The sequence below is a fragment of the Penaeus japonicus genome, unplaced genomic scaffold, assembly GCF_977035675.1.
Source record: "Penaeus japonicus unplaced genomic scaffold, GWHDUDI00000001_assembly GWHDUDI00000020, whole genome shotgun sequence".
Classification (NCBI taxonomy): domain Eukaryota; kingdom Metazoa; phylum Arthropoda; class Malacostraca; order Decapoda; family Penaeidae; genus Penaeus; species Penaeus japonicus.
In genome coordinates this window covers 36441642-36454141 of record NW_028234422.1, presented here as the reverse complement: position 1 = coordinate 36454141, position 12500 = coordinate 36441642, and the positions used below count along the sequence as shown (strand labels likewise).

At 45.7% G+C, this 12500-nt stretch overlaps 1 protein-coding gene across 7 annotated transcripts in view; it reads right to left on the bottom strand.

Annotated features, from left to right (window-relative positions):
* LOC122247699 (uncharacterized) overlaps positions 1-12500 on the bottom strand; it is an 89166-nt gene that overhangs the window by 39127 nt on the left and 37539 nt on the right. For 2 of the 7 annotated variants that reach the window (XM_086548414.1, XM_043007219.2), the window contains exon 1: positions 1964-2071. The exons of the other annotated variants lie outside the window; for them this stretch is intronic. In XM_086548414.1, coding sequence (XP_086404540.1) covers positions 1964-2001 — 38 coding nt within the window. In that variant the 5' untranslated portion in view covers positions 2002-2071. Of the gene's footprint in view, positions 1-1963; positions 2072-12500 lie in introns of those variants that run through there. 7 annotated transcript variants of the gene reach the window in all.

Sequence of the window (12500 nt, the reverse complement as noted above, 5' to 3'; positions counted from 1 at the left end):
AAGCAGAAAACGAGTCATTAGAAGAGGAATAAGGAGGAAAAGGAAAACAGAAGAAACAGAAAGAATAATAAGGGCAGTGAGGGGTGGCTCGTAATTAATGTTTCAATTAGCCTGACTCCAGCTTAACTAGTTTGCTACAGAGAAAGAAAGATAAGCAGGTAAATGCACAGGAGAAGAAAAAGAGAACGAGAAAGGGAGGGAAGGAGGGAGAGAGGGAGAGATAGTGGGAGAAAGGGAGGGAGAGGGAGAGGGAGAGGGAGAGGGAGAGGGAGAGGGAGAGGGAGAGGGAGAGGGAGAGGGAGAGGGAAGAGGGGAGAGGGAGAGGGAGAGGGAGGGAGAGGGAGAGGGGAGGGAGAGGGAGAGGGAGAGGGAGAGGGAGAGGGAGAGGGAGAAGAGGGAGAGGGAGAAGGAGAGGGAGAGGGAGGGAGGAGAGGAAGGAGAGGGGAGGGAGGGAGGGAGGGAGGGAGGGAGGGAGGGAGGGAGGGAGGGGAGGGGGAGAGAGAGAGAGAGAGAGAGAGAGAGAGAGAGAGAGAGAGAGAGAGAGAGAGAGAGAGAGAGAGAGAGAGAGAGAGAGAGAGAGAGAGAGAGAGACACTCACACGGCCCTCAGTCCCATCCGTTTCCCCCAAGCAACTCCAACCCCAAAAGCAAGAACTACAAAGCGTACTGCAGGAAGGAAATGCGATAGACGCCCGAGGCTTCCTTAAAAGGTATTATGACACAGTTCTAAATAAGAATACCTTCCCCTCAGGAATGTCAACGGCTTGGGTTCACAACATGTCTGCTCTGTTTGGGAATTATTCTAATTATTCCAATCGTACAGATACCCGCGGGCGCAGGCTTTGCGAAATAGCCTTCGTCTTACCCGTAAATAGATGTTCTTCGGAAACAACACGTACCAATAAAAGGGAAAACAATATCAATAAATGAATAAATAGAAATAACAGGGGTATCATTTCTCTGTGACGTCGTAATGGACTTAATGCTGGTTCCCATAAAATGCAGTATCAAGTTTATGAAATTGACAATACACAATATGCACAATACCTGACTTAGGGGTTAAACCAGAAAGACACAAACGGGGAAACGTCCTCAAGGAGTAACAAGTTCCTCTCCACGTAGTATAAAACACCTACATATATACACGTGGATTTCACAGCATATAAAAACTGGCAACTGGTTTCACTTGATCACAAAGACTGAACCCAGAGAAACAGATCTAATTTCCCCACTTAATAGTCAAATAACCAAAAATACACCTTTTTAATGTTTTCATTACTCGCAAGTTCACTCTTCACACTAATTATTGTACGTTATAACCGCCACTAAAAGATGTTCCGTCACTCTTGTAAAAATGCACGTATTTTCCTTTGTCATCGTCACTCTCACTAATGTTACATTTACTGCAGTCGGAGGCAATGAAAATGAAAAACTATCACTATTACAATGTCACAAGGCTCTTCTTCATTATAATCACCACTAGATTAAAGCTCTTTATCACTGCCAAAGAAAGGGTCGTCAATAAAGCACTTTTGGATAACATACACTTGATTCGGTTTCACAATCTTCAATCTTTTTTTTAGATGCATACATTCACCATCACATTATGAAGATTGCACCAAGTAGATGCATAAAAATCAAAGCACATTTTCACTGGTACTTCATCAAATCCTAATAATACAAGGCTCACTTTATAACTCCTTCGGTAATAGAAAGCCAAGAGAGGAAACCGGAGGCATAGGGCGCACGTCAAGCCCGAGGCTGTCACGGGGAGTTCCCTCGACGCTCCGTAAATCACCACCACTGTTCATAACGAAAGAACACTTCGCCGTCGTCGTTCGAAAACTTTCAAGTGCAAGAAGCACGGCTTGCACATTTCAAAAAACATCTTGAGAAAGAGAGAAAGAGAGGGAAAGCTGACGAGAGAAAGAACGAGCGAGCGAGCGAGAAAGAGAGGGACCCACCTTGTCGCCTGAGTGGTGCCCTGGTCGCCGGACGCCATAGTTAGAAGGTAGCGCTTCTCTCCCTGCCTCAACACTGTCGCTGCCTTACCCACAACCCGAGCCCCCACACACCCACGAACACACACGCCCCACCCGCCCTGCCCGCTTCCTACTCGCCCCCTGCCCCTGCCCCTGCCCCCTTGTCCCTGCCATGCCCTATTCTGCCCCTTTAAAACCCGTTCATGACCCATATACTTGGGTTTGTTCGTGGCCTGGTTTATGATTTGAGTTGAGACTTACAATTGTGTCTTATATTGTTTTCATTGATTTATAATGCTGCCTTTAATCCTTCCTCTTTTTCTTTGTCGACTCATTACCTAAATTAACCTCAATCTTGTTCTGCAATTATGTACTCCTTTAATTTTTGTCAGATCTGTTTTATACAATTTACCCATTCGTTACTCTCGCCATAATACAATTAAGAGTTGTCTAAAAAATAAATAAATAAATACTCCCAATCACGACCTTGCCATAATTAGCTTTTCGCCTTCATCACCATCACTGTACCCCCCCCCCCCAAAGGAGGACGAGTCGTCATTCCTCATTCGTACGGCCAAATCGAGGCAGTCACTCATCAACCATGCCAGGGTTTGGTTCACTTCGCACCTACAACCCGGTTTTAAAAAAATGACTGTAAAAAACACTATCTACAGTCTTTCGTTTTTTTATTGGTATATATAATCAAAGAGGTTTAAATATTAGCTCAATCAGCGTTGCCAGTCTGCGTTATCTCTCTCTTATTTTTTAGGGAAGAGTTTAAACTACTTATTTCCTGTTGTGATTTCCCCATTCCGTACACAGACCGCAAACAAGACTGCACCCTCATGCCAAAACAAACAACACTAGAGTAACAAGTTAAGGGAAGATCTGCCGCCTCCCTCTGTCCTCCCTTCATCACTTTCATCATCATCGTCTTAAGCATTGTTATCATTATCATCTTTTGCGTTGCCATTATCATACGTTTGTTCGCACTATCTCAATCTTTCCCTTTTCATGAATCATTATCATTCCTCCAGTCCCCCTCCTCTCCTTATCTCTCATACGTATCTGCGTTCCTACTCCCACATCTTTTAATCTTCACTTTAATATCTGTGAAGTTGACTGCTTCTTCAAAGAATCAATTAATGACAGAGACTGCGCTTCTATCTAATGCGACTAAATTTTGTAAACTGTCAAACTGTCATGACTTTTGAGCGTCTCGAGGAGGGAAACATGCCTGAAGGTAAAGCTTATCTTAGTGAACAGAAAAAAAGACCTTGATTGGACGTCTCTCGCGTGACAACCTGAGTAATCAAGTGCGAGGGAGGAGGGAAATATGCCTCAGCGTAAAGCTCATCCTACTTAAGCGAAAAAGACATTCATGGGGTGTCCTTCGCGGGGCAATCCGAATAATCAAGTGCGAGGGAGGAGGGAAACTATGCCTGGAAGTAAAGCTTATCTTACTGAACTAAAGAAGACCTTCACGGGATGTCCTTCGCGTAACAATCTGAATAATCAAATGCGGTTTGGGAGATGGCGGTCAGGACTCCGCGACTTTTAATGACTTACTCAATCTGCTAACAATTACAGGAATTTAGTTTCGGATCCAAACTGTGTTTTGTACACATAGCTTAGCATACGGGTATCCCATGTGGAACTCGCGTTTCTGATTATAATTAGACATACTAAATATACAAGCACAGGTGGAGAGAGGGGGGGGGGGTAAAGATGGAGAGGGAAAGGAAGGGGAAAAAGATGACAGGTGAGAAAAAAAGAGAATAAAAGTAAAGGGAAATATTAGGATGAAGAGGAGGAAGAAGAAAAGCAGGTATACTCGGATGGCCGTGGACCCCTAGAAATGGTGAAATATGGGGCAACACTTCGCTGCGAATTGAAGCTAAATGTGATGGTCGGAAATGAAGGATGTGTGGTGATGTGGTGAGCATGGTAAGGTGGCTTGGTGAGTGTGGTGATGGTACGTTGCCAAGTGGTGACATGTGCCAACACTTGCTGCTAACACCTAACACAGAGACACAATGGCACACTAGCCCAGTACTGGCTCTGACGTGTTTCCATGTCATGCTCAACCTACATATAGGAATATGTGCTGGCCAAGCCTACGACTCCTTAGTGAAGTGAAAATGCTGTCCCTTTTGTTATGAATACATGCGACCGAACACAGAGCACCGCACATACAATAACAAAACACATGTATACACATACAAGAATCTACACGTCTACAAACCCATATGTACAGATGTAAACATATATAAATTTTTCGGTACACACGTACACACTCATATATATACATATTTCACAATTCCTCTCTCACTTTGTCACTCTCTCTCACACTTAGTGACTCTCTCTCCTCTCTCCCCTGTGCCTCTCCTTCCTTTCTTCCTTCCTTTACTTACTTATTTATTTACTTCCCTCCTTCCTTCCTTTCTCCCTCTCCCTCTCCCTCTCCCTCTCCCTCTCCCTCTCCCTCTCCCTCTCCCTCTCCCACTCCCACTCCCACTCCCATTCCCATTCCCACTCCCACTCCCACTCCCACTCCCACTCCCACTCCCACTCCCACTCCTGCTCCTACTCCCACTCCCTCTACCATCTCCCCTTCCTCTCCTTCTTTCTCTCCATACACACACACGCACCCCTTTACCAAACGTCCAAGCACCACTAATATAAATAGCCGCCAGTACAGATGCAAGCACACGCAGTCTCCAAACCCGTAACAATGAGAGCGGCGTCTGGCAAGCTCGCATGGTTCCTGTGTTGGCGGTGACGTGTTGAGTCAGCCTCAGATTCCAGGGAACATGGACTAGGGGCGGTGCATCCCTCCTCCTTCTTTCCTCTCTCTTTTCCTCTCTAGATACATACACACATACCTTCATAAATGCACAGCCACAAGGAGGAAGAGAGAATACATTACAAAATAGTAACCTTCAGCCGAAGACCAATCAGCCACCCGAAAGCGTGCGCCTTTCGTGTTGTTTTGCCTTGGCGATGCCCCGAGCGTCGCCCGCGGTATGTTGCAAGGCCGCGATGCAAGGGCCGTCACGCGCCCGGCCAGCACTTGCACGCCCGGCATGTGGGCCGCAGCGGGCACTGGGGCACGGGGGCACGGGCTTTTCGAGTGGGGTGGCACTGGTAAATTCATGTCCTCTGACGGCGAGACGTGGGCATGGTAAGTTCAACCCGAGTTATTACGGGGAGAGCAGTGATTCAAAGGTGATATTATATTGTTTACGAAGCCTTGTTCTTACAGTGTGATTCGACAAAAAAAATTGTTTGCTGCCCTTACTGTTTCAGTCTCCGGTGATACATCAACCTACTTCAAAGCAATTGCCTTCAGAACACGACAAGTGGCGTGGCACAGCCTCGCTTACTTTCTTTCTCTCGCTCTCATTTTACCTTCCTTACATAAATTAGTCCTTCTTTCCTTTATTATTTCAACGTTTATCCCTCCTTCGCTCTGCCCTTCCTTCCCCTTTCCCGTTTCCCTCATCCTCCTTCTCTCCTTCTCCCCATTATTCCTCCTCCCTTTGACTTTCATCTCCCCCACCGTCTACCCCCCGCAATCTGCCCCCCCCCCTCTTTTCCTCCTTGACTGAATATGCGCCGCTGTTCTATATTCGTCCAAAACTGCCATCACTTTGTGTCGACAGAGTGAGGTCACCGCAAGCACTGGAGAAAGGTGTGCGCGTGCGTGCGTGTTATGAGTCCCGAGGTAGTTAACACCGAGTGAAGATCTTGCTTCACAAATATAGAAGCGCAGGGGGGATACTCTCGAGTGATGGAAGAGGATAGGGGGGGGGGCGGGGGGTCTTATTTCCCTTCTTCTGTTTTAGCTTAAACTCTTTACTTCCCTGTGGTTGCGTTGTCCATTACTCATCTTCATAATCTCTATACCATCACTGTCCACAAAGAACCACTTTTCCTCCTCTTTCTTTTTTCTTTCTTTGTTTCTTTGTTTCTTTGTTTCTTTGTTTCTTTGTTTCTTTGTTTGTTTCTTTCTTTCTTTCTTTCTTTCTTTCTCTCTCTCTCTTTCTCTCTTTCCCTCTCTCTCTCTCTCTCTCTCTCTCTCTCTCTCTCTCTCTCTCTCTCTCTCTCTCTCTCTCTCTCTCTCTCTCTCTCTCTCTCTCTCCTCTCTCCTCTCTCCTCTCTCTCCTCTCTCTCCTCTCTCCTCTCTCCTCTCTCCTCTCTCCTCTCTCCTCTCTCCTCTCTCCTCTCTCCTCTCTCCTCTCTCCTCTCTCCTCTCTCCTCTCTCCTCTCCCCCCCCATCCCCTCCCCCTCCGTCTCTCCCTCTGACTCCCCCATCAGCCCTCTCTCCCTCTGACCCCCCCATCACCCCTCTCTCCCTCTGACCCCCCCCCATCACCCCTCTCTCCTACGTCACTAGGTCACCTGCACAATCCCTCTACTTCCCCCTGGAGACGTTGGCACCGGGGCACCAGGCGCCAGGTGGCACTCTCGCCCGCCATGTCCCTGCTTGACAAAAGAGCCTCATCATCTCCCACGTGCTTCTCGAAGACGGCATTACGCAATCGCTCCTCCCTTGGGCTCCTCGGTGTCTTTCACGGTGTCAGAGTCATGTCTGAAGTGGAATGCCCTTTCGTTCTGCCCCTCTTGTTTCTGGGAAGGGTGTTTTCCGTATCATCTTTGCTGTTTGGGCTATTTTGATGTAGGAGAGATGAAAAGAGAAATGCGTGAAGAGGAAGGGAAATTAGATTGGCAATCACAGAACTGACGATGATGAGAAAAAAAATACAACGATAATAATAATCATTATCACTATCTTCAACAACATCATTATCGTCATTACTAGTAAAACAGCCAAACAAGCACGAAAAAAAGAGTATACACACGCAAGACAACCAATGCACCCCTCCCCTATCCCCTACCCACCAACCCTGACCCCCCCCCCCACACACACACACAATCCAACGAGTCCTGCCAAGCGAGGAGGCCTTCCACTCGCGGGATCGCCAAGGAGCCGCGCCTCCCTCGGGGCCCGCGACGCCCCTCGGCCATTTCCTGTCCCTAGCGGCTGCCCGAATGCCCGCCCCGCGCCCTCGCTCGCCCGCGCTAAACTTACACCTCGACGAATGATTGGATTTCACAGATCTGCTTGTTATCTAGTATTTTGCTGGTGTTGTTGTTATAGTTGTTGTTATTTTTGTTGTTGCTGATGCAGTAGCTGTTGTAGCTGTAGTAGATGATTTTTGTACTGTCGTTTCTTCTGATTTTCTCTCGTTCTACGTTTCCCTTTTTAATCAAAAACACAAATAACAATAATGAAACCAGATAAAAAAAAAGACGATACAAACCGATAAATAATCAATAACATCTAGAACTCACAATAAAAACAATGCCTTCACAATAAGCATTATTCTCATGAAATAAACACAAAACTAAATCGAATCAAGATTTCTTTCAAAAATCAAGAAAAGCAAGCCGATTTCCCCAGCGTCTCGAGGCATTTCCTTCTTCCTCGACATCTTTGCGAAACGAGACGAGACGAAACGAGACGAGATGCCTTTTAAGTCACATTTGTTGGGGATTTAAGATCTCTAGTTCTTTCTTTCTTTCTTTCTTTTGTTTCTTTTCTTCGTTCTTGGTGATTGCTTGGTACTTTTTCTCTCTTCATATTTCTTCTCTTTTCTTCTTTTATTCGACACTGATTTTGTCTTCTATTCTATCCCTTTTTACGTCTCTTTCCATCTAGACTTTCATTTGTTTTCTCTCACTTCCTTTCTCTTTATTTCTTAATTCCCTTCTTCTTCAAGTTCCCCTCATCTTCTCTTTTCTTCGCTTTCTCTCCCTCGTGTTCTCCTCGTCTTTCTCTCTCTCCACCATTCTTCTTCATTCTTTCCTCTTTCGTCTTAGTTCCCTCCTTTTTATACTTTCTCCTCTCTCTCCACCTTTGTTTTGTTCTTCGCCCCTCCCCTGGAAAACAGTCACTCTCTCTCTATTTTTCTCCTTCTATATCTTTCTTTCTTTCTTTCTTTCTTTCTTCCTTTCTTTCCTTCCCCCCCACCTTTCCTTCCTCCCTTCCTCCCTCCCTCCCTCCCTTCCTTCCTTCCTTCCTTCCTTCCTTCCTTCCTTCCTTCCTTCCTTCCTTCCTTCCTTCCTTCCTTCCTTCCTTCCTTCCTGCCTCCCTCCCTCCCTCCCTCCCTCCCTCCTCCCTCCCCCCTCCCTCCCTCCCTCCCTCCCTCCCTCCCTCCCTCCTCCCTCCCTCCCTCCCTCCCTCCCTCCCTCCCTCCCTTCTCCCTCCCTTCCTCCCTCCCTCCCTCCCTCCCTTCCTTCCTCCCTTCCTCCCTTCCTCCCTCCCACCTTTCCACATTTCCACCTTCCGTCCCTCCTACTTTTCCACTTTCCGTCCCTCCTCCCTCCCCTTCCCTTCTTCCGTCTCTCGGGTGAATACACTATACGAGTTATTTCCGTCTTCCTTCCTAGCATGAGTCACCCGTCCGAACATGTCTTCTCCTGTCGCTTTCTTCCGGTCTCGTCTTCCTTTCTCAGTGGCTTTCTTTTCAGTCTCCCTCTCTCTCTCTCTCTCTCTCTTTTTCTCTTTCTCCTTACTAATTATTTCTTCTATCCTTCCGCCAACTGTGCATTTCTCTTCTATTCATTTATTATTTTTCAGTGATATACACTTCTTTTCCGTTTTCTCTTTTTTACATCTATTTCCCTTTTTTTCTTCATTGTCTTTTCCTACTTTCCTATTGTCTTTTTTTTCATTCCCCTCTTCTTTCTCATTCTTTCTTCCTCCATCCAATTATGGAAAACAAATAGAATAATCAGATACAATAAACAAAAATTAATAATAACAAAATAGATATAAATAAAAATATGAACAGTAAAAAAAAGAAAAGAAGAAGAATCTAAAAAACGTCAAAAGAAAAAAGGTAAATGATAATAAAAAAAATAGTTGCTGGCTGCTACACACAACCCCTGCGTTTATGCACCCCGTCGCTTCTTAATTATAACACATGCCATCAACACCCACAGAGTCTTTCCATTGAGCAAGCAGTCTTAAACATTCACTAGCATTCACTAGAAAGATCAAAAATAGAACGAAGGATATATATACAGGGATTCACATTCAACTCCATTTCATAAATAACAGTTAATCTATTTTCCTCTTTTTCCTGTAGTCAAGAATAACGAAGTCGTAAACTTCAGGATGAGGCTCTCTCTCTCTCTCTCTCTCTCTCTCTCTCTCTCTCTCTCTCTCTCTCTCTCTCTCTCTCTCTCTCTCTCTCTCTCTCTCTCTCTCTCTCTCTCTCTCGCAGTCAACAATAGCGAAGATGAGCGAATTCATGAAGAAGGGGAGGGGGGGGGGATCAACACGCGGCAGCTACAACCCACCAAGAGCGTGACGTCAGAGCAGATGATTCACCTTATCAGGACTCCGCGTGCGTTCGTGCATGTGGGTGAGCTTGCATGCGTAGCCTCTGCATACCGTGCAAACCATGTGACGATTTCAAAACGGCGCGAGGAATGATTTCAAGTTTTAAAATTATATTTATATACAATTAATCCAATGGAGTCACATAAATATGCAAAATAAAATAGCATATCTTTTTATTTAATGCATGAAACCTATTTCACATTCTTCCCTTCCGTAATGCAGTCAAAAGGTATGTATGTGTATCTGTTCTATTTTTGTATCTGGGTATGTGTGCGTTTGCGTGTGCGTGTGTATGTGTAGATAGATTGATAGACAGATATCTTTACACAAGGTGTAAAGATAAAAAGATTGATAAATGAATAGGTAAATAGATAGCTAGATAAATAGATCGGTAGATAGACAGACACATATACAGACAGATAGACAGACAAAAAGATAGATAGACAAGTAAGAAGCCAACCCAACTGCATGCTCCACAAGCGTCACAGAGAGCGAGCGTGCAAGGAAGGCAAGTTTGGGATACGCAAATAAAAGTTGGCCAAAAAAGCTCAGAAAACAGAAATGTGTTTATTGGCCGTCCTCCAGGCGAGGGGATGGCCAATCATGCGAGCCACAGGAAAGATTATCAGCTTCCTTTACCCAGAAACTTTACATGGAACAGAAGCTGCGGAGAACGAGAGGTAAATGTGGAGGTCAGAGAATGAAGAGGGAGGTCAGAGAATGAAGAGGGAGGGCAGCGGGAGGGCAGGGAGCAACAGGGAGGGACGAGAATAGAAAACAAACAAAGGGAGAAAACAAAAATTAGGTAAATGGAAGATAAAGGGATAGAAAGAGAATTGAAAGAAAAAAAAATAAGCAGCAGAAAGAGATAGGAGGTGTAAAGAGAAAGAAGAGAAGGGAAGGGAGAGGAGGGAAAGAAGGATGAGGAAGAAGTTGCCCCAGTAATAGGAACAGAAAACAGAGAGAAGGAGAGAAAAAGAGAGAAAGAGACAACAGAAAGTACAACCAGCAGGGAGGGATGGATGGAAGGATGGATGGATGGATGGATGGATGGATGGATGGAGGGAGGGAGAGAGGGAGAAGGGGATAGAGAAAGACAAAGAGAAAGAGGGAGAGAGGGAGAGAAAGAGGGAAAGGGAGAGGGAGACAGAGAGAAAGATAGAAAGATAGATAGAGAGGGAGGAAGGGAGGGAGGGAGAGGGAGAGAGAGAGAGGGAGAGAGAGAGAGAGAGAGAGAGAGAGAGAGAGAGAGAGAGAGAGAGAGAGAGAGAGAGAGAGAGAGAGAGAGAGAGAGAGAGAGAGAGAGAGGAGAGAGAGAGGAGGAGAGAGAGAGAGAGAGACAGAGAAGAGAGAGAGAGAGAGAGAGACAGAGACAGAGGGAGCAAGAGAGAGAGAAGAGAGAGAGAGAGAGAGAGAGAGAGAGAGAGAGAGAGAGAGAGAGAGAGAGAGAGAGAGAGAGAGAGAGAGAGAGAGAGAGAGAGAGAGAGAGAGAGAGAGAGAGAGAGACCAAAACGAGGAGCGAGGTAGGAGGTGGCATGTTGCGGTCGGCGTGCCTCGATCCATCCGATCATTGCTCTCATTACTATATCCCGGAGATGAAAGAGAGGGCTTCGGTGGAGACATTCCGCACCAGGTATTAGACATTCCTCGGGCTAGAGACATTCCGTAACACTAATGACTTTTCTGGAGACTAAAACGGGATTTCGCACCTGCGGAAATCGTTCGCTATTTGAACATAAATGTGCTGCGCATAAAGTAACTGCGTAGGAAAAAATGCGGCGATTATAGATTTGTAAAAAAAAATATATATATATTATATATAACCAAAAACTATATTAATAATCATGGAGGGGGAAACCCACAAAATTCTACGGTCTTTGGTCGCCGTGTTTTACTTTCTAACTTCACAAGTACTTCCTTAATGGTGGTTTTACATTTTATAAGTCATAAAGAGGGCAAAGGACAAGGTATATATCATAAAACAATACTGTACTTGAATGAAAAAATCATCTTCAACCCCTGCAAATATGTACGATGAAGGTCAGGACGAAGCCAAACACAGAATAAAAACTTTGTTTTCATTATATAACCTCCAGGCGAACGAAAATAAAGTCTTCACAAAGGAGAATACTTCAACAATGACTAACAGCTGCAAATCCAGATAAACAAGAGCGGTCGTCTGGTTATATCTCTTAGCACTAGAGAATAACAGATGATGATGACGTCCATAAGAAGCGGAACCTTGAAAAAATAGCTAAGTCGGCTCCTACTTTGATACGCCTTACTCCTTCAATGCATTCCCATCATCAACGAAAATTATACCATTATCTAAAGCATGGGTGTGACTTTCCGTGGACAACAATGCCCATCTTCGTAAATTCCGTAAAAAATAAGCAGCGTCTATATGCAAGTCGCAAATGATAAAACGAGTAAAAATAATAAAAGCAATAATAATAATAATAATAAAACTAAGGTCACGTTATCTTCCAAGAGTAAACAAAGGCAAGGTTTACAAGATCATCCATCCTGGCAGCGTAAACAACCAGCGAGACAGTCAGCAAACGGGTGGTGGCAATGGTGGCGGTCGCCTGGGCGGTGATGAGGTACTTGCACACTCACCTTTGCCACCCCTGCCACGGCTCTCCCTACTGCAAGCCCCTGAGGCACTGGTACCACTACCCCCTGCCAACAGCCCCAGAGGGACACTCTCCCCTGCTACCGACCCCTGGCACTGCCCCGTGGCATCAACCTTCACACTTCTGGCACCAGCGCGTCTGCTTGCCACCCTCCAACACCTGTCAACACCCACCGCCTCCCTGCCGTTGCCTCCCCTGCATTGCCCTTCACTTCACGGAATTTCGCTATTCATCAGGTCACTTGCCCCCCTCCCCCCATACACACACGGGGGGAGATTAGTCTAACGCGGGTTTTCTTTGCGCTTATTTGGGGAGGGGGGGAGAGTGAAGGAGAGAGAGAGAGAGAGAGAGAGAGAGAGAGAGAGAGAGAGAGAGAGAGAGAGAGAGAGAGAGAGAGAGAGAGAGAGAGAGAGAGAGAGAGAGAGAGAGAGAGAGAGAGAGAGAGAGAGAGAGAGAGGAGAGAGAGAGA